The 21246-nt window shown below is 36.3% G+C and overlaps 1 protein-coding gene across 1 annotated transcript in view; it reads left to right on the forward strand.

Annotated features, from left to right (window-relative positions):
- Positions 1-21246, forward strand: part of VWA8 (von Willebrand factor A domain containing 8) — a 182847-nt gene that overhangs the window by 10662 nt on the left and 150939 nt on the right. Inside the window, exons 2-4 of the mRNA XM_014890712.2 lie at positions 1552-1629; positions 11356-11486; positions 13574-13684. Of these exons, the coding sequence (XP_014746198.2) occupies positions 1552-1629; positions 11356-11486; positions 13574-13684 (320 nt within the window). The remainder of the gene's footprint in view (positions 1-1551; positions 1630-11355; positions 11487-13573; positions 13685-21246) is intronic.

Raw genomic sequence — 21246 nt, forward strand, 5'->3', positions numbered from 1 at the left:
AGGCTGTGAATCTCTGCATTCTAGTCAAGCCCTTCAATTTAGCAGGAAATCAGCTATAAGCCTTTCTTCACCGCTTCCTGTTTGTTACTCTAGGTGATTCTACTCTGACTATTTTAAATCTAGCCCGTTCCCATGAATTGTGTGAGCCATGTCAGAACCTGGGGGTTCTCAGTCCTGTGAGATGAGCAGTAACATCTGGATATGCTGGAAGAGTACTGCATTTAAGTGTAAAACTAGAGAAAAGGAGAATTAGTGCATGTGTGGGAGAAGTTTTAATTGCCTCTTTTAATTTGGTCAAGCTACTTCTCCAGTATATCTTTCTGGTTCCATCATTGGTCTTCCAAACTGTTTGGCTTCTTTGATAGTGCTGGAGATAGGCAACTGTAGATTGGGTCTTCTTGGATGGAATAGGACAAGAGCAGATCTACGAGAGGATTGGATCCTTGTTTGATCTTGTCTGTGGGCTCTCTACTTTCTGCATCTTGCTTCTGAGAAAAGTATAAATACATGAGACCATTCTAAAACTTGGCCTCAGTTCATGGAAAGGAGATGTAGTCAGTGCTGTGGCAAAACTATACCCCTGTGCAGCAGTCTTACTCCAGCAATCCTCTTCATGGTCGCACATGCACTACAGTGCAGTGGAGGTGGTGTTGTCTTTAGCAGCAGTAATGGGAAAAATGTTATTTTGCTAGTCATCTTCGTTTCATGGTCTTAATACTTGTGAACTCATTTGTAGGGCCCAAACCCTTGAAAAAAAACCCAAACAACTTTGGTGTTCTTATTAGTCCAAACCTCATTTTCCTGGATTTTGGGTGTTGTGCTGTTTTTCCATGTGATTACTGCTGCTTTGGTGCTTGCCCATTTCCATACTGCAAACTAGATTTCACTTTTAATGTCCATGAGGAAGTGCACAGGGCATGCCCTGCAATTTAATTCTAGCCTGTGGTTACAGAAAGATAGATAAGACAGGCAGGTCCTAGTGAAGAGACCATTAAGTAAAATGGCCAGATGCTTTAGATTTGTTGAAACCCAGAGCAAGAAGTGCTTGAGACCACTCAAACTTTGGAAAGGTGCCAGGTTCTGCAGCCATATAGTCAGGAAGGGCCTACTGGCATGGATATGTCATTTTGTACCTCCAACAGATACTGTTCTGGGCCGATTGAAAACTTGGGAAAATCATCACCCCTGCAGGTGTTTGCTGCTTATAGCTCTACAGGCAAACATGCTAAAGTTTTAATTTCAGTAAATCAACAATGGTAGCTGGAATTGTGTTCTAGAGGGCTTGATTTCCATAGCTCCCAACAGCTTAAGGGTCTAAGAGCAGCAATAAAAGAAAAAACAGGAAGAAGGATTATTAATTACATGTAAATTGTCCTGATCTGCTGAAAAGCAGCAGAGCCTAATTAGTAAACACCAACACATTAGAGGCTGCTTTGAGAGCACATAGTCAGCCTCAAAACAGCAGGCCTATGATTTAAATTTTAAGGACTTTAAATAGTTAAAAGTATCTAAGTATGTAAGAATTAATATACTTTATTTTCTTTATTTTAGGTGATACTGTCACTATTGGAGATGTGTCTTTTAAACTCAAAACACCGAAGAACCCGGAACTTGTTCCACAGAACTACAGTAAGGATCTGCTTTCTCTTTGAAGGAGTTTCAAGGCTTTATTAAAAAAATTTATACTCCCTCAAATCACCTCACTGACTTTACTGAAGTAATCTAACAAATTTTTTTCAGGAGGCTGTCTTTGCTGAGTTCATTGCTGTATCTCTGGTTCAGCTGGTTGTTTAGGAATCTTAACTTTGAATATAACTTGTCCTATTGCTAGTGGGACAGTAAGAGAATAATTTATATATGCTCAGAAGGGTTCTTATCCAGGGATTACTTCTAGAAATAATCTCAAATTGTTTGGTCATAAAACTGTTGCCATTTAGAATTATCATTCAATTGCGATACAATTATATGTCTTAAGAGTTGCAGATGTATGGTGTTTTTCTAGTATTTAGTATTCCCAGATTATCACATAGCTGTTATCAGCAAACATACAGATCTTTGCAATCTGTCAAGTTAATGAGAAGCCAGTTGCATGGTCATGAAAAATGCTGTCAAATGGAAAATATGCAGCCAGTTATGCACGCTAACAATGCACACGCCTTGATTCACATTATCATTTGATACCTTATTACAGACTTCAATGGTTTGCAGCCATCCCTTATTTCCCGACTATTCATAGAGAATACATGCTTCTCGGACTTTTCCTTTTGCAAAAGTGAATCATGTTTGCATTGTGGCTTTTCTCAGTACACAGGCCAGATGTTTCCTGAGGATCCAGAATGCTCAGCTGCCATTTTTTCAGTAGTCACATGTAGGTTGCTGGATATCCAGAGTGCAAGTTAAAAAACATCCCCTAACAACTGATTTTTCCATTCAGATAAATTTGCAGACCAAAACCAAGCATGTGTGGCATTCTAAAAGTGTATGCAAGTCTTATACTATGTTTTACACAGGGACAAGCACTGAGAACTCCCAATGACTGTCATGGTACAGTTCTACAGGTGGAAAGTGGGTGTAATCATTGACTTCAAATGGATTTGCTTTCTTCATTCCATGGTATTTTGAATCAAGAAAGCTCCTGGGGCACTCATCTTTTTGTTTGTTTTGTTTGTTTTTTAGAAGGATGACACTGATAATATCAACAATAGACTTGCTACTGCACAGCTGGCAATATAAAAAGTTTCTATTGTTTTCTTAGGCAATAGTGCTGCAGTTCATCAGAAGGCTTTAGGTGGTCCTGCTCGAGCAGGAAGGTTGTACAAGCTGGCATCAAGAGGTCCCTTCCAACCTTAACCATTCTGTGTTTCTCTGATTCCTGATTTTGTAATAACTGGAATAGTAGACTGTTAATATTGACATGTTTAGATAATTGTTTCTTATCTCTATTTTGTCATGCAACATTTAGTCTGAAATATTTACCCTTGGAGAGGTGTAGCAGAAATGCAGAATCCTAGCGCATGATTGGAAGGGGACCTTTAAAGGTCATTTAGTCCAACCCTCTCTGCAAAGAGCAGGGACATCTTCAGGTGGATCAAGTTGTTGAGGTGGCAGTATTAAAAGGAAAGTTTTGTTTGCTTTGGCTCTTTGACTGGTGTGAAATCTGCCAGTGGTCTGGTGGTCCAGATCACCGATCTGCATCTGGACTGTGGGCTGCTGAAGTCTCATAACTCAGTAAGCATCACACTTTCTGATCTAAGGTACTAAAAATTTCCAGTGCCAACCCTTGTTACAGGGTAGCCCATGAGGAAAGGGTTTCTGTTTCAGACTGTAATGACACTTCCCATTCCTCATGAGTTCCCTAGGAATGCAGCCAAACAGTCGAGAAATGTTGCACGGTATTATTACTTTTTTCACCTCCTTAAATAATAGATTTTTGCTTTTCACCCTCTATTTTGTATGCCTCTTTTCTCATTTTGATCATCAAGGACATCAGTTTCTATGCTAATCTGTTTCACTTATTTATAATTCTGTTAGATTGATTTGCTTTCTCATTTTCTGTGCTGTACCCAGCATGTTAATTATAACAATGCTTTACCAGAGTCACTATTACATATTTTGTTCAACCTGCACTTTTCACCAAGTTAAATGTTAGCTCTTAAGTTACTTTAACAGCAGCTCTTTTCAGTTCTTTGGACTGAGAATGTAAGAGAATTATGAAAGCATTTTGTAGAATCAAAGGAGAGATTTTTCTATTTAATGACTATAAGAAGGAAACAGTGGTTGAAAACTGATAGTGAAAAGTTATTAAGCATGGAACTGTACAGAATGAGATCTTAACTAAAATCTGATACCACATAATAATAATGTTATTGTTACTAACCTAAGTCTGATACCAAGTAACAGTAATATTTATTAGAACATTTGTATTATTAGTAGTTTCTCTCTTTTTAAAAATTTTTAATAATCATGACTGAAAGGAGCCTGTGTCATGCTCGGGATACTGTTGTTCATCAGTAGTCAGGTACTGAAAGTAGGCTTCTTAAGGTACAAAATTTTACTTGTAAACCTAAGTATTAAATGAGTTAAAATTAAGTAAGGAAAAATACTAATGTTTTTTATAGCAGAGAATCTATTTCAAATACTTGAGTGCAGTTTCTTTGTATATTTAGACTTAGGATTTTTTTAACCCAAGTTCTTTGATTATCTTACTATGGAGAACAAAGATATATTCCTGTAGTGGAATTAAGTAGATTGCATTGACTTCATGTTGATTATCGTCTTCTTGTGAGATATTTAGAGTGTGTGTGCACTACTTAACATATTTTTTTCTTCTTTTAAGAGTGTTTGTCTTTTTGCTGGGTGAATGACTGCTGTAGATGCAAGTTGTTTTGGCGTAAACCAAGTGGAAGTAATTGCATATTTATACTAATTTATAAACTAAAACATCATATATTTTGAAAATCTGTTTTTGCAATTAATACTAAATTTAAGTGAAAAATGTACTTACCTGATTGCTTTTATACTAAGACCAGAAATAATTAGATCATTTGCTTAAGTGGGAAGTATCTCAGAGAAGGTCTCTGACACTGTAATACTGGAGTAAGAATAGTAGGAGGGAATTGAAGCAATTGCAGTTCATTTACTAGTATTGCATATGATATTGTTTTCTAGCTATTTGTGTAAAATAGAATGTTTCTGCTTTTGTTCTTCTGCCAGATAAAAGTGATGTTAAAATGTGGTGATGTTGAAAGTTCATATCTATAATTTGCAGCAAATTTTAGGTATATTATAACACACTCTAAACTCAGCATTTTTTTCTACGTGTAAAGATAGCCTTAAAATCCAGGAAAATCGTAACACAGTAAAGAATGTAAATCTATTAAGTACCTACAAAACTTTGCATTTGTCATTTTGTCACATAATTGATACCAAAATTTTTCTTTGTGGTACCAAATTAGATTGATTTTAACTCCTTTATTGCACCTTACTACATTTTGCAGAAATAGATAGGATAGTTATTGCTGCTTGCCCTATGTTTCCATGTCTTTGCTTTTCAGGTTTTTTGCTAGGTCCCTAGCAAGTTTTCTATGAAATGCTCCATTCTGTGTGTTAATGTGAAATATTAATTTGTTTTGCTGTTGTTGGCAAATGGCTTTTTCTTGGAAGACAAAAATTGAAGGTGCATCAAATCTGAGTTCTTTTTGTGACAAGTGAAAGTGAGTCATGAACAAGGGAATTTTATTAATGAGATTTCTGTCATAACTGTGTCTGACACATTCTGAAAAGAGGGCACTTATTTTTGCATTACTTGTTCTTTAATCAGTAAAAATTAGCCCTACATTTTAAAGTCTTACCATGTCTGAAAGCATGATTGTTTCTTTAATTATACTTTGGAGAAACTTTGTACGATGGCAAATCCTCATTAGGGCAGGAAAAGGGATGTTCTTTTGCAACAGGGCTTTGCTGCTCTGTGAAGGTGCAGGTGCATTTGAGAGCATTTAAATGCAACTGCATTGAGCTGTGGAAGATTCATTTGAAACTGTCGTTTTTGCCAGATGCCCTCAATCTGAGTACCCCCCAGTGTGTGATCAGAAGTGACATGTGTAACAGGGGTTTAAGTGATGAATTATGTTAGGTTTTTTTCAGTTGAAATAGCTGAAACAGTAATTATTGTGAGGAATTCAAACAGAATGTTTGTGCATGTAATAATCTGTGTCCTCATAGGATAGTATGTGCCACGTAATGAAGCTGGGACTGGTGTATGTTCAGTTTTTGCTCTAAGTAGGCTCAGGTTTTTACTGGAATGTGCTTGTTCTTTTTTGTGTTAACTTTATATCTGAGTGTAAAGAGTGCAACACTTTCTAGACAGGTTGTATTGCAGGATGACTGTAATTTCATGCTGACAAACACTTCAGTCATTACATTTCTTCATTCCTAGCCTCAGGGAAGGTGTCTGCTGTCACAGATGATGACTATTTCAACAGTTTGAGTTTTCATGTAGGCTTCCAACTGTTCTGCTATTTGGATGTTACCACCTCATCCAGAATCTGAAATAGTGAACTTTTTGTCAGTAGAGCTCTGGACTTTTATGTCATTATCCTCATTTTGTCTGTACTGGGAGTGAGGCACAGGCATACATGGGTCGTGGAAACTTTCAGAGAAGGTCTGGATGGAGCTCAGAGTTATCTGCGCTGTTCCTTGTGCTTCAAAGCAAGGTCAACTGTATCCGAACCACTCCTGTGGGATGCTTGTCCTCCTTGTTCTTAAAACGTGTTTGTGATGCAGATTTCAGAGCTTCTCTGCACAGTTTGCCCCAGTAATTAAGGATTCTTTTGTGACAAAAGCTTGTTGGAATGCTTCATTTAAGTTTTTTGGGCATACATTTAGTTGCCAGGGGTTTATTCTATCTAGCATAACCTTGATGCAGAGAACTTTTTTTCCTCATGGTTGTTCTGTCTTGCATATTGGGAAACAGTTATTTCTTTTCTAGACTCAATTCAAATATCTTATGATATTTTTTCTTGTTTTTTATCCTAGGTTCTCTCATACTTTTTGGTGCTGGCCTGAGCTGTTGTGCTCAAAAGCAGCCACACTGTGTCCCTCCTGTTGGAGTCTGAGCTATGGATAACTGTTCTGACTATGTATTTTTCTGAGTAGTACATCCAGCTAGGAATTGTTTCACTTATTCCATGTTTGTGTCACAGGGAAGTCTTCAGAATACCATTCAGGGTTTCTTCCAGAAAGCTATTTGGTTTTACATGTTTCCTTTATGTTATCTTTTAATTTATACTCACATGGGGAAATGATTTATCTGTGTAGAACTAACACTTTCCTGTGAAATAATCAACTCAGAAGAATTGATAAATGAGTTTACAGTCTCATCCAAGAAGTAACTTCCCCCTTTCTAAGCCCCTGCAAAAACTTGCAACTTGGTTCCTTAACACCGCAAGACCAAAAATTTTTGGAATGAAGAGTGTTCCCATGAAAAATTTATGAGGAAACATAGTATTCCAGTGAAAACTGTCTGTGATGTAACCATGTTACGAGACTGAAAACTGTTTGGGTTCTGTGCATCAGCATAAAATGGGAAGAGCAGCAATATTTTATTTGCTAAATGGCAGCAGCTGCAAGCAGAGCACATAGGAGCACCTCCCTCTCCACCTTGGCCATGCTGCTTCCTTCACCCTGTCCTGGCCAACTCACTCTCCTTCCTCATTGTCCCCTAGCCTGAACAAACTGTGAAGTAAGTCTCAGTGAGCTCATTTAAAAAGTAAAATAAAAATTCTCATTTTGAAATGTGTTTGTTTTTAGACAAAGACCTCCTTCCTTGTCCCTTCTCCCTTAGCTGTGTTTCATGGCTGCTGCTGCCTATGTTGGATGTACTGCACACAGCCGTGGACAGCTACAGGACCCCTCGGTATTCAGATGGGAGGGACATCTTGTTCCTGTCATTAACTTTTAGCTCTCCTGAAACGGGGAGTCATTTTCAGACTCTGAGCATGCCGTGAAGTGAAGGTTCAAGGTGTGCAGAGGTCTTTTTATTTTTTCTGCTGAAATGATGTATATTGATGTCTTCTAAGTGGCTGTTGGTTATTATGTGATTGACCAGAGTCATACAGGGACAGGAGTTCTGCTATATTTTGTACCTCATCTGGAATAGGTATTCTTGGGAATCAATTTACCTAACTGTCTGAACAGTGGTAAGAGTTGCATGTCTCCTTCATTTATGGGATTCCTTCTGTAGGTGGGAAATAAGGACTTGCCAGCAGATACTGTCTGGTATCTCCAGTGAATCTTATGGCTTCAGTGAGTGTGCCAAGAATTCAAGTATGAGTGAACTGGAATATTTCCGAGGCTAGCATAGCATTTCAGTCTTGGCTTTATCAAAAGCTGATTTGTGGATCAAACAAGAGCAGCTGCTGCATTTGCTTCAAAATCTATCTAAAACAGTTTCTACTTTTCTTATTTGGAGATGTCTCTCTTCAGCTTCAGCTGCTCACTTTACAGAACGTTTGTACAGATTCTGCTAGGTGCTGTTCTACTTATTGCTTATTACAAATCAATAGAATGCAATTTCTTTTGCTGTCTGTCCTTGGTACACAGGAATAGCAAATTGTAGCACCAACTACTCTCCTGCATATGCCAGATGGTGTCTTAGAGAATACACGGCAGAGGCTTGCTATGCACCATCCTGCAGATTAGGAATATAGGGCCTTCTATTTAACTGCTGCAAATCAGCAGAGTGCCACTAAACAGATTGTGCAATCCCAGTTTGCATTAGATGCTATCTGACTCATCAGGTAATTAATAAAAATTGCTGTAATATACTTGCTGATGCTTTCCTCAGCGAATTTGCCCTGTCTTCTAAATGTCATAGAAAATTATTAAAAGCCTCGCAATTCAAAGAACACAGTACAAGTAGTCTAAAATTATGTAAATGATATACAAGATACTGACTATGTGCATCTGAGGTTGCTTTTGAAAAGCATACTGTGCTTTGGAAACTGCAGCACAGACTGCACGTACAAGAAAATGTTACATTCTTCTAATTTTAAAAAGACAACTGGGCAGGTCAAGTAAGTTTAGTATCTGAACAATATACAGATATTACATGTTAGAACTGAAGGAACTGACAAGTGGAAGCTGCTCTCTTGACAGTTCACCTCAGGGAATTCTAGCTTGGAATTGTCAGCGTCACTTGTAACAGGGTTCCTTTGAGTGAGTTTGCAGATGTCAATGTGGTACTTTGTGATTGAAAACATGTATTATAGTTGATCTACCTGTTTGTGAGGAGAAAGATGTGAATGGGGAAGCAAGGAAACCTTTTTCGACAAAATTTATCCATAAGGAATTGTCTTTTGTGATCTTTTCTCAAAAAAAGCAGGAAATTCTCAGACAGTAAGTTGTATTTTTTATATTACTATTGCAGAGTACATTTGGACGGTTTAAACATGATCATAATATAAGGGTCCTTAAATTCCTTAAGGTTTTCATGGGGATCCTCTTCTAAGATTTTACATTTTTTTGACTACTGTACACTTGTGTTCTCTTTTACATGATAGTTTTTCTTGCACATTCTGCTGAACATTCTAATTCCTGTTGCTATTTATGGTACTGTTTTGAAGTGTGAGCCAAGTTTTTTCTTGAGACCATCCTAAAACCGAAGAAGATAGCTACACATATTAATGAGAGTTATGCCAGAGGCATTTGTAGTCAGGCTATGTCAAAGCTGGTTTTGCTGTGCTTCTAATGCATGAATTTTGACATGAAAGAGTTCCAAGCTTATTTTTTCCACTGCAAGCAAAGTACTTTTTTTTCTTTTGAGAACAGCCATTGTAGAAATACATTAGAGAGAGGTACATCGGCTTTGTCTATGTAGACATAATAATGAGTGTGAGATCTGCCCTAAAATTTAAATTGTACCTTGAAGATAATACTTTTTCTTTGTGTTGTGCTTTTCAAATTTCCATACCTGTCCAGAAGTAAAGTTTGGACAAGGCAGTTATTCTGGTGTGATCTATTACCCTTTATTTCCCGAAGAATATATCTAGTAGGAATTTACTTAATTTCCTTGAAAATCTTGTAGAAAGGAACATGTTATTCCCTGTGAGGAATTGATTTGCACTTGGCCAGCTGTGTGTGGTACAATATGCATTGTTTTTGAACTACAGTACTTCAGCAAGGAAGAAGAAAACATTTTACATTCATATGATCTCACCACACCATATATGAAAGCTAATCCTGGACACACTGACAGTTGTTCAGAAAACAAAACTAGACAGTAAGCCAAACCTGAAACGCTTGTTTACAATGAATCTGATAATCCTAATGTATAGATTGCTCGCCTGCATGTGTATGCTGTTTCTGTTCGCATTGGTAGTAAGGGTATTGTAAATTTCTCTGAAAAGTAGATGATTGTAAATGGATTCCCCGAATACCAGACCAAAGACCAAAACCTTCGGTTAGTTTTTGTTAAAATTTTCATTTATCTCCCTTATGTTTGAAAAATCTTGATTCTCACACAGTCATTTAATGCTGTTTCTATGGTCTTACAAAATAGATTTTAATTCTTGTTTGCAAAGATTCAGCAGTGAACTGAAACCCTTTCAGAACTGAGTGGCACTATTGCCTGCTGTCCTTAACTGCGCTCTGTACGTACTGATTCCCCTGTATCCCATGTAACACCAGGGCTTGTTTTTGTAAATGTTAGGTTCTAATTGCACCCAGTAATCACACTGAAAAAGGGTAAATAACCAAGTATTAGTTTGGAGATTTCATGGCCTCTTACTCCTTTCTTACTGCACTTCAGCATCTCAGCCTCTGCCCTTGAGCCTTCAGCTTCAGATCTCATCATTGGTCTTGTCAGACTGTTCTGAAAGCAACCATACACATACATGCATCCATAAATCTCCTTCCTGACTTTCTTACGTTTGCCTTCTCCTCCTGCACGAGTGTTTTTTGCTTTTGGCTGAGAGAGCCAGGCTTTGCTGGGGGTTATGTGAAGGACTTGTCTGGGATTGGGCAATGTGTGGCAATGAGTGTGATGTATGGCTCCTTCAGTGTGCTGTTTCTGCATGATGATTTCCAGTGCTGCCAACATTGGTATACACGTGCTAAAAGTTTGTTTAATTATCATCAGGTTATTGCTTTTTAAATTACTGTGTATATTTCTTAATATAATAGATCTGCTTTGATTTGTTTTTTATTGTGATTTTGGAAGCTGTATGGTATAAATGTAGTGATAAAGCAAAGTTTGGATTTCCTTGATAATTTAATTCAATGGTTTATTGTGTGCAATTATAAGCAAGAGTGCAGCTGTCTTTTAAAAAAGTAGCAAATTAAATTTGTCACTGAACAGTAATCTTAGTCTGGTGCAATCAAAGTTGGGGTTAATTTGAACTTCACAGTTCACAGAAACATTGCAATACAGGCTGGATAAATATTTTACAAATTATATTTTGTAAATGTATTATGTAAATGTAATATGTATTTATATTAGCTGATGCTGGAGAGTCCACTCAACATTGAGTAATAAAAAACAGTCTTTATGTTGATCAGTTTAATGTGAAATACAAATTTGCAACTTTTTTTTCTGGTTTATGTTGGTTGTTGTTTTTTTGAAGGATGAAGCTGTGCAGAGAATAATGCAATGGGTAAGATAGATGTATAAACTTCTATATTTTAGTAAAGTGGTCTAATATAAACTGTGTGTAATTCTCTGCTTTTCAGCTGTCCAGATTAGGCAGTACAGCTTTGTGTATTTTAATTTTGGAGATAAGCTCAAAGAAAGTGTTGGATGGCCAGGTATCGAACACTTCTCAAAATTAAATAACGTGTTCTTATCTTTGTGTTTCAAAGTGACAGAGTCTCTGGCCCAGTCTGTAGTCCACCATTTAAGATGGATAATGCAGAAAGATCTTCTTGGGCAAGATGTTTTTCTTATTGGGCCTCCTGGGCCTCTCCGGCGATCTATTGCCATGCAGTATCTGGTGAGTGTGTTGGTTTAAGTGTTTTGGAGACATCATTATTAATGTCAGTCATTCTTATACTAGACAAATGGTAAAAGGTAGTCCTATAAAATCTTAGAGCAAACAAGTAAGATTTTTCATAAATATGCCTTCCAAAGCTCAGTTTTTGTTAGAATCAAATAGAAGGTACAGACATTTTAATACATGTTTTTCTTCTTAAACTCCAGGGGGAAAAAAAAGAGTTGGAAAACTGTGTTACCATATGCTATCACAAATGGAGAAACAGTTTGTTCTCGGCATTATGTATGTTAGAAGATTAAGATATCTGCCTAGTGCTACAGACAACAAATCGTTTTTGCTTCATTACATAAAAAAGAGATGAAGGGAAGGATTTGGGAGAGAAGTGTTCTGAGTAACATTTGGGAACAGTTATTCTGAGTGTTTTGAAAGAGTAGATGCGTGTATGATCCTCTCTTGGAATGTGGGAAGGACGTGCCTACAGCCATCTGCATGAACTGTGGCAGCACCATGTACAGAATTTCACGTTTAGAAAGTCAGTGCCCTTAAACGATCAGGAGGAGGGGGATGTCTGCCCCAAAAAGTGATGTGGGTAGGACTTGGTCTGCCATGAGCTCTATCTGGCATCTGGTTGAGCAGAGGGATCACAAATGAAGGAGTATAAACAGTTGTTATAAAGATCAGTCATTCCTTTAAAAATCAAAAGCTACTAATTCAAAAGCTAGCTCTCTGAAGTAAAGCATAGAAGAGAAAGCTGCAAGATTTTGAACTTTGTACAAGAGAGAAAAGGTTTTTTAATTCAGCAAACGAGATGTGTTACTTGACAGTTTGGTGCACTCCTTAAAATAAATTACAAGAATTTGGTATAACCTAAAAAGAAGACTTGGGAAAACACTTGATAGCCAGGCATAGGATATAGAATGTGCCTTGTTATTTATGCCACAGTCTCAAGTGTATGCACTTGAGACTTTTTAGAAAGATTGCAGCTTACTGATTCAATGCCATGCCAAAGAATTACGTGAGGGCTGGTCTTTCCATGTGAGCTGATAGATGCTGTGGTGCCTTCAGTGAAAATGTATAAGCCTGGAAAACTTCTATTTGCTGTTGCTGAAAGCTACTATGCATTCCTACACAGAGCTAATTGTTGAAAAACACTCTTCTTCCAAGACAAAGTGCAATTCTATCTACATGCAATATAAAGGAATTGGTGGCTTTGTAACTCAATAGGCACTGCAGAAGTGGAAAGGAAGTAGTTTTAATTGGATTTTATATCTTTGCTTTATTTTTTTCATACAACTGCAGTTGAAAGCTACCTGTTAAGAGAGGTGTCTTAAATGAATGACATCTTTAATTGAGGAGTAAGGGCTAAGAGCATTTCATTATCAATCTGTTTCCTAAGCAGAATGCATGATAACCCAGGTATGGAAGTATCAGAAATATCTGTTACAAATACATGGGGGAATTGTTCTTATTTCTTTAAGATAGCAAATTCTAAGTATATCTCATATTGAAACAAAATAAGGAAAACAATAACCTGAGGGTTCTTCTTTTTTAAATAGTCTATAGTTATACAGGTGCAGAGTGCATCTCACGACAGCCAAGGAAGAGAGGATAAGTATAATATAGTTCATCAGTTTACTGGTAGAGTATCTGCAGGTAATAAGCACACCTGCATAACAGTATAAGTCTTACTGAACTGTGAGAGTTGAACGTTTCAATCTTTTACAGAAAACTTCTGATTTTTATTTGTGATTGGGTGATTTTTTCAGCATCTGGAACCAGAAGATTAACCTACAGGATTTTACAGATGTTCAATGGAAAGAGTATATAGCTGGTTATTAGGTTCTTAGAATAGGTTTGGGGAAAATAAAAGTTTATTGAACAGAAATTCAAGCCATTTTGTTTGAGGCAGAACACACCGTTAACATTTTGAAAATAAGAGATATTAGATTTTGTTCAGAGGTATTTCAGATCACTGTGCTGCTGCCTAGAGCTTTTTTTGTACTATTATACCATTAGGCGTATTTTTAAAGTTCAGCCACTCGGGTTATAGTGTTATTTTTGCAATAACTTTAGACTGTTGTCCACAGGAACTGACAAAGCGAGAGGTTGAATATATTGCACTGTCAAGGGACACCACAGAAACTGACCTCAAACAGCGACGAGAGATCCGAGATGGCAGTGCTTTTTATCTTGACCAGGCAAGTTACTGTCACACACCACCTAGTCATTATTCACAAGTAGTTTGAAGGAGGTCATGGTTTATATTATGAAAAGTCAATATGTGGATTGACGTGTTTCTAATCCAAGCAGAAAGTCTCTTGCACAATGATCTCATTATTATCATAAATATTATCTTTACCCAATTCTCAGATTATTCTCTATTTTAAGAGTACTACAGGGTTGATTTAGACAGACCATTTTTGATAAGAGTAAGATCCATTCTGTGCAAGTTAGATAAGCACTACCCTTGCTATGTCTCTTCCTTGAAGCACATTAGATGTATTCCTGAAATGAATCTTCTGATCTAGCTTAATTGGAAAAGCATCTAGTTCATGTGTTTTATGACTGCTTTGTGTTGTGAAATCCAAGCACAGTAAAGGGAGACAATTGGGAGATTTGACTTGAAACCTCACTGCTGATCTGGAATAAAATAATGATTTAAACACTCTTACCGTCTATATTGGCCCAGACCAGTAGGTTATTTAGCACAGCTGTAGCGTGACTTGCACTAGATAAGATTTTGTAAGTTACCAGTGGCATGTTTGCTTTCTGATTATGCAGATAAAATACACACTTCATGTGAAATGCCTGTTTTCCCAGATACCTAACATTTTTACAGAAGTTTGGTTTCTAGTTAGATGGGATGGGTGAGTTCCTGTGATGTAGTATGAACTTAAAGGAGTTATATAAAAGAGTTTTCAGTTGGTGATGCTATAGAGGTTAATGATACCACCATCATACTGGTGTTTCGTGAGATAAAATCAGAAAGCTTTGTTCTCTCTTTTAAAGAAACATTTTTCCTTTATTTTTTTCTTAAATTCCCAATGATCTCTTTTTCAGCTTCCAAACTTTCAAGAAACCTTTAAATAGATTTTCTTGGGACCACAATAAATGCCTTTGAGCAGTGGAAGATCCTCAGAATGAAGAATTAACAGTTAATCTAAGTACATTTTATTTTAGTTACTTCTAGGACTTCAAATCTTTTCGTGCTTACCTGGAAATGTGAGGATTGCACAAAGTAGGAGATAATTTGAAGCACTGTACTGTGTACTAGGGCTGTAAATGGCTTCTCATTTACCAGAGGATAAGAGCATTTGTGTAGGTTGTGGGATTAACTCATGGACTAATGTCAGCTCCACACCTGTTGTGGACAGTCTTATCCTCACACTAGCTACAGGATAGTCAAGGTAATTGACCCATGATGTAAGAGCATTAGTTAACTAACGTTTGTAAGAACCACTGTATTGAGGACTATAAGAAGCTCACCAAGATGTGAGATGGTCTGTTACCTCTGTATTTGTCGTAGACTTGGATCCCAGTGTAAGTATGAGACAGCTTCACTTCGTACAATCTATTTTGAGTCATCTCACTCCAGCATGAACACTCTGGGAAGATCTGCTTCTTAAGATCAAAGTCTGAGATGACCACCTTCCTCAGTGCATTAGAAATTTTCAGTTGAAAGGTTTTTGCCATAATCCAGCACAGCAGTACTTCAGAACAAGACTTTTCTTCAGCAAGATACCAAAGTACCAAAATCAGTCTGAAGCATTGCTTCTTTCCTGAGCTCATCACATTTATAACCAATGTATGTTTAAGCTCTGAATAGAACTGAGGAAAATAAATACTTGGTATTTTGATGAACACTTTTAAAATACTGGAAACATGAAAGATGAGTCATGAAACATGAATAGATAGTGATGTTCCAGCTGAAGTTTTCTCATCCTGCATTTTAATTAAAGACGAATAAAATATGCTGCATAGTTATGTTTAGAACCATCATAGATCTAATTATTCCATTCTGTTATTGAGCTATAAAGTTTTACAGATTACACTAGTGCCTGAATTTCGGTGAGTTCATTTAATGATTTTGAGGTTTGAAGATGCTGTACTAATTTCGAGCTCTACAGAAGCCAGACACTACTCTTCTTTAAACTACAAACCACTAACAGAGAAAGGTATCGGTACAAAACCTTAACAAAACATTTCCTAAAGAGCTTGGATTGCTACAGCTGGCATAGCTGAGACCAAGACAAGGTGAAATCATATGGTGAACTAAAGACAGTAGACTGCTTTTTAGATTTTTCTGCCATTTCCTTTCCTGTAGAATCTCATGCTTGCTCTTCATGTCACCCAAGAGAAGACAGCAGAGCTTGAAAGTCAGGTTTCCAGAACACGTTGCATCTGAGTTCTATGGGTTCGATTAAACTTAATATATAGGAGGCTCTTTGTAAGCAATTCATACTATTATAATGCAGTTATTTTACACTTTGAATAATAATATACTGTAACAAAACCTGGCATCTTGTGACCAGAAAGAACTTTAATTTAGTGGATCATCAGGTTTGCAGACACAGAAAGGTTTGCAGAGTTGTGTCTGAATGACTGATAAGATGTTGTAGTTGTATATAGCTCCACATTTAATAGTGACAGATTAAATGCTGTAAATTATTATCACAGACGTTTCAAATATATCCTATATGAAGTTAGAGAATGATTGCAGTTACTTATTTAAAATATATTTGAGAAGTGATGATTTGGAAGCTGTTGTTGAAATTCCATATTGAAATATATTGAAGGGCCAGCATATAAAATATTCTTGCATATCAGTATTTCTTAGTACTAGAGTGAATAAAGTGAGAGAGTTGGAGTTAGGTAGTTAAAGACATATAAGATGAAGGCTGAAAAAAAGGATTTATTTACCTCAGAAATAGATAATTAAAATAAAGGTAAACATTGAATTGTCAAATTCACTTCCAGTTAAAATAATGTAAAATAACTTATGATGAGATAACGGTGAACTATTTGTTTTAATTCATGTACTGACAACAGAAAATTCTGCTTTTTGTCTTTACTTTGGGCCATTAATTTTGGCTTTCAACTGTTAATTCACTGTTAAAATCCTCAAAAATGTCATTTTTGCTGTTACTGAGCTAATTAGGTAACCTCTTGGTTTTATTCTCTAATTTATTGCATAGGTTAATTATATTGTATATCAAGTAATCAGTTAGAATTACTTTATATTGCATAAATATTCAAATGGCACCTTCAGATTTTACTGTTATTGGTAGAAGAGCTTGTCTTGCAAAGTAGTTTTCTGCTTCTATAACTCTGACAGTTAAGCTGTCAACTTCATTGAACCAGTGAGAAGATTCTAATAGCCTATTGTATTTCCAAAAATTAGAGTATTAGATTTGGTAGTTTCTGTCTCTTCTTTTTCCCCATTTCTGATGTAGTTTTACTTTTTATTTTGTGTGTACAACTACGTAAGTCACATCCCTGGTTTAAACTCTTATTACTACAGCCTCTTACATTAATAATTATTACATCTAAGGAAATCCTACATGAATTTAATGTAGCAGGTCAGTTTGGGAGAGCAGCTTAGCACTTTGTTAGTGCTTGAGAGATGTATTGCTCCAGGATTCTGTTGCAAACCACATTGTCCAGAATGCCCGTTTTTGTTTACCCTTTATCTTCCAGCATGTACATGAATGAAGGAAGCTTCCCAAGCACAAACCATGTAATAAAGTGTACAGTCTTTTCTGCTCAAGACAAAGTAACTGAGGCTGGAATAAGTAGAAAGATGTCATATGATTATGTGTTGAAAAATTTAAAATATGATGTCATGTTTTTGAAGATTACTGATAAGGCTGCATCCACTGAGTGTATATATATATACATATATATTTATTTCTGTCTGTACAAAATTAGACTCTGTTTTGCAGTGTCTTTGAACTATGTGAACATACTCATCTTAATTAAATACTTTTACATCCCTAACTGCATCAGCATCATCAGTTATACAATGGTAAAATGTGAAATTGATTGTCAAGATACCAGAAGAATAATCTTCTGATGTGGCTTGAAACAACTTCATGTAGTAAACACTCAAACACCCAGAGTGACAGAAATGACAGCTTAAAGTATCCTGTCTGTAAAATGAACATAACATGAAATCCCCTGGAGTAGCACTACCCAGACTTGAGTTTGGCTTCTTTTAATCAAAGCAGATTAGAAAGGGGATTATAAAATGAGATGTGAGATTAATTGAATGAAATTATAATTACATTGGAGAGTGAGATTATAATATTTGAGTGTGTGTGTATACACATATGTATGTATGTTTGTGTATAAAGATAAAAAGCTTTCTATATTCCTAAAGAGATGTGTAAGAATGATTCAGCTTTTAACAAAAATTAACTACTGACTGGAAATTGTGTGATTCTGTGATTTATTAACTTCCTGCCTTGGAGGTGACTGTGAGTTTTTGATGTGCTGGTAGGTTAGCCACAGCCACATTGTCACAAAGTATAACTGCATGGACTGACTAACACTGCAGTGTCTGTGTACCTAGAATAAGAAGTGAGATAGTGTAGTCTGTAGAAAGAAGAGGCAAACAATGCACTCCGAAAGTGTGAATGTTCCTATTCATTTCTTTATTTTCTCCAACATTGGAGACAAAGAGGGAAATATTAGGTAGAAATGAACAGTATTTGGATGAAATTAATATTTGTTGATGTTGACATAATATATCTTTTATCTAAATGAAAAATGCATGTTAAGGACCCCTATATGGTAGCCTCTTAACTTGTAGAAGTGATTTTGGTCATTTGCAATCCTTAATTCTTGCTTCTTAAAGTGTCAGCATTTAACTGCATTTGTTAGGCTAGCAGCTCAGACTCCGGTATCTTGTTTTGATGTATGGGGCATATAGATGAATGTCTGTGATGTAATGTGAGGAATATTAGGATCATGTATTTATAATTCCTTATAATAAGCACGAGATTCTTTTTTCATTTGTTTATGTCTGTTACATGTATATTCCACTTCCTTTTCAGCTGTTATTTCCTACTATGGGGAAAGGAGCAATACTTTGTAATGTGTGGGATCATAATATCCATAGGCAATATGGACTTGATGGATGGTGCTCTGAGTCAAAGTGATTTAAAAGTGATAACTAACTTAATAATTTTTAGATATCTGTCAAGTATTGACTTTTATTTTGCTACTCATTGGGAAGAAAAAATTTAAATTGCCCTTCTCCCTTATGCAAGATAAACCTTGCCTAGGTTTATTTCTTTGTAGGCATTTTTGCTAATAAGTCTGTTAAGAACCTCAGTTTGCTTTCTGCTGGGCCTTGTTTTTGGCCATGAGGCAAAATATTTTAAGTATCTGATGTAACTGTGCTCTCATACTAAGATACTTGGTGTGAAGCAGCTAAAATGACTGGACCCTGCCAATGTTGGACATAATTTCTTGTAAGCACAGTTTGCAGGCACTGTTGCAAAAACACCTGACCGTCATGTTAGGATAAGGGGTAATGGAAGTAAAACCAGATCACTTGATGTGTGGTGCTTCAAAAATGGAAAAAAAAAATTGTGGAGGAAGGTGAAATCAGTGACTGGGGAGACAAAAATCAGTGACTGAAATGAAGGACTGTTCCAGTTCTTGTCACATTTACATATTTGTGCTCTCATCATATGTTGATTCATTTCCTTGGTTAAATTCTTCTAGCCAAGTTTTTTGATTTGAAACTGAAATAAATTCAGGAGTTTATTTCTTTAGCTGCTTTTCATTCTGTGCCATGGTATAGCATCATGAAATAGATGCTCACCAGTTCAGGCCATTCATCCTCACTGAAACACTAACTACTGCATACAGCTGGATTCCCCCTTTGGATACTAGCTAGCCTGGCTGACAGTACTCTGGTGTACTGCAATTTTTCTGTCTTTTGTGGGATTTTAAATTAAAAAAAAGAGTGGATAATAGTATCTGCTCTGTAATTTTGCTAAACTCACAGGAGAAAAATAGCTATAAAAACTACCCAGAAAACACTTCATTAGCTCAGTGGGGAGGTGGGCTGGCTAGTGAAGATGTAGGCCCCTGCTCCATTACAGAGGGAGAAAAAGGTTGAATTAATTCTTACTTTTTTAATTTGACTGATCATATTAGTTACTATTACATTGATTTTCATTAAATATGAACATCACATTTGGAATATGTGTAACTCAGTATATTTGTGGCCTAAGTTGAAAAATGCAGAACTGCAACTTATCTACAAAGTGAAAAATTTTGTAACAAAAGATAGAATACACAGTTTTGGTGAACGATAGGCATGCTTGTCATCTTATCTTGGAATGGCATTATACATTCATAGCTTTTTTTATTAAATACATTTTATTTTAAACAACTAGCATAAGATATTAAAAATATTTAAGGAAAAAGATAACATTAATTTTTCATTGAAAGGTGACATTTTAGCTTTTAAAGTGGCTGAATGTGGCTTTAGTAGGCCTTTATCTTACTGCACAGTTTTTGCTGATACTTTTATTTTGGAGAAAACATGTTCTCATATTCGGTCATTTACCAGGAGTTCTTGTCAACTGTGGAAGTCCCAGGTGACTGGAAATTGGCGCATGTGACACCTCTCTCAGAACAGTTAGAGCAAATTTGTCATTATAGGATTCTATTACTTCAGTCCAGTAAGTAGTCATCTATTTTAGTGTGGCTCAACTGGTTTCTAATTTGCTCAACTCATAAGGGAAAACAATAGCTAGGGAATTAAGAGGCCTTAAAGCTTGAATAATAAATACTTTGAAATATAGTCTTTGGTAGAGGTATACCATTAGACCTGTCTTTTACATCTTGAAAATCTAACAAAATAATATCCCCAGTAGGAGACAGTAAAAGCTCCTAATATTCCATTCTGCTTCTCTGTCATTTCTTTTCCTGTTATCTTATTGGGTAGTTTTAACAATTTAAATTTTAAAGGTTTTATTAATTATATTGCACTTATGGAAATGAATTTAGAAGATATCAATTTCCTCTGAGTTTTGTGATATTTTTTATCATGGTAGTTTACAGGGACTCAAATCTCACCTATGGAAGATAGACTGTACCATGTATTTAATAGTTGAAGTTTTGTCAGCCTGCTGCAGCCAGTCAGCATTGTGTTAGCTCAAAACCAGCCCAAGTTTTGTGCTGTCTTTACCAGATGATTGTTCAGGACCTCTTTTTATCATAAGTGACATCTGGACATTACATTGTTGTGATGTTTGTGAGATACAGAAATAAGTGGAAAGAATTGGGTGGATGAGTTTGTGTGGGATATTGTGCAGGGGGTGGGAATAAGATACAGCATTGGAAGGGACATCTGAAATGTAGGCTGCAGATGAATCCTTACCTCGTTAATTCTCATGTTCACTGAGTTGCTTGTACTGTTGTTTTTTTCTACGTTCTTATGGTTGCTGTGCTTGAGATGTCACGATAAGGATCCAGTTTTCAGAGCAGGGGCAAGTCATCATCCAAAAAACCCTAAAATGTACCTTAAGGTAGCCCCTATAAAAGACAGTTATTAATTATTGTTGAGCAATTTCTGGCCTTTTAATTATAAAACAGTTCTGAAATTTAGCCTGTCCATCATATTCTGAATGATGCCTAGATTAGAAAAAAGTCCATTGGAGTTCCCCCGGAACCTTCCTCATGGATTTCAGGACAACTAGAATTTTCTGGTATGCAATAAGCATTTCCCTGAGAGAAAAGA

Source organism: Sturnus vulgaris, chromosome 2 (genome assembly GCF_052056855.1).
Source record: "Sturnus vulgaris isolate bStuVul1 chromosome 2, bStuVul1.hap1, whole genome shotgun sequence".
Lineage (NCBI taxonomy): Eukaryota > Metazoa > Chordata > Aves > Passeriformes > Sturnidae > Sturnus > Sturnus vulgaris.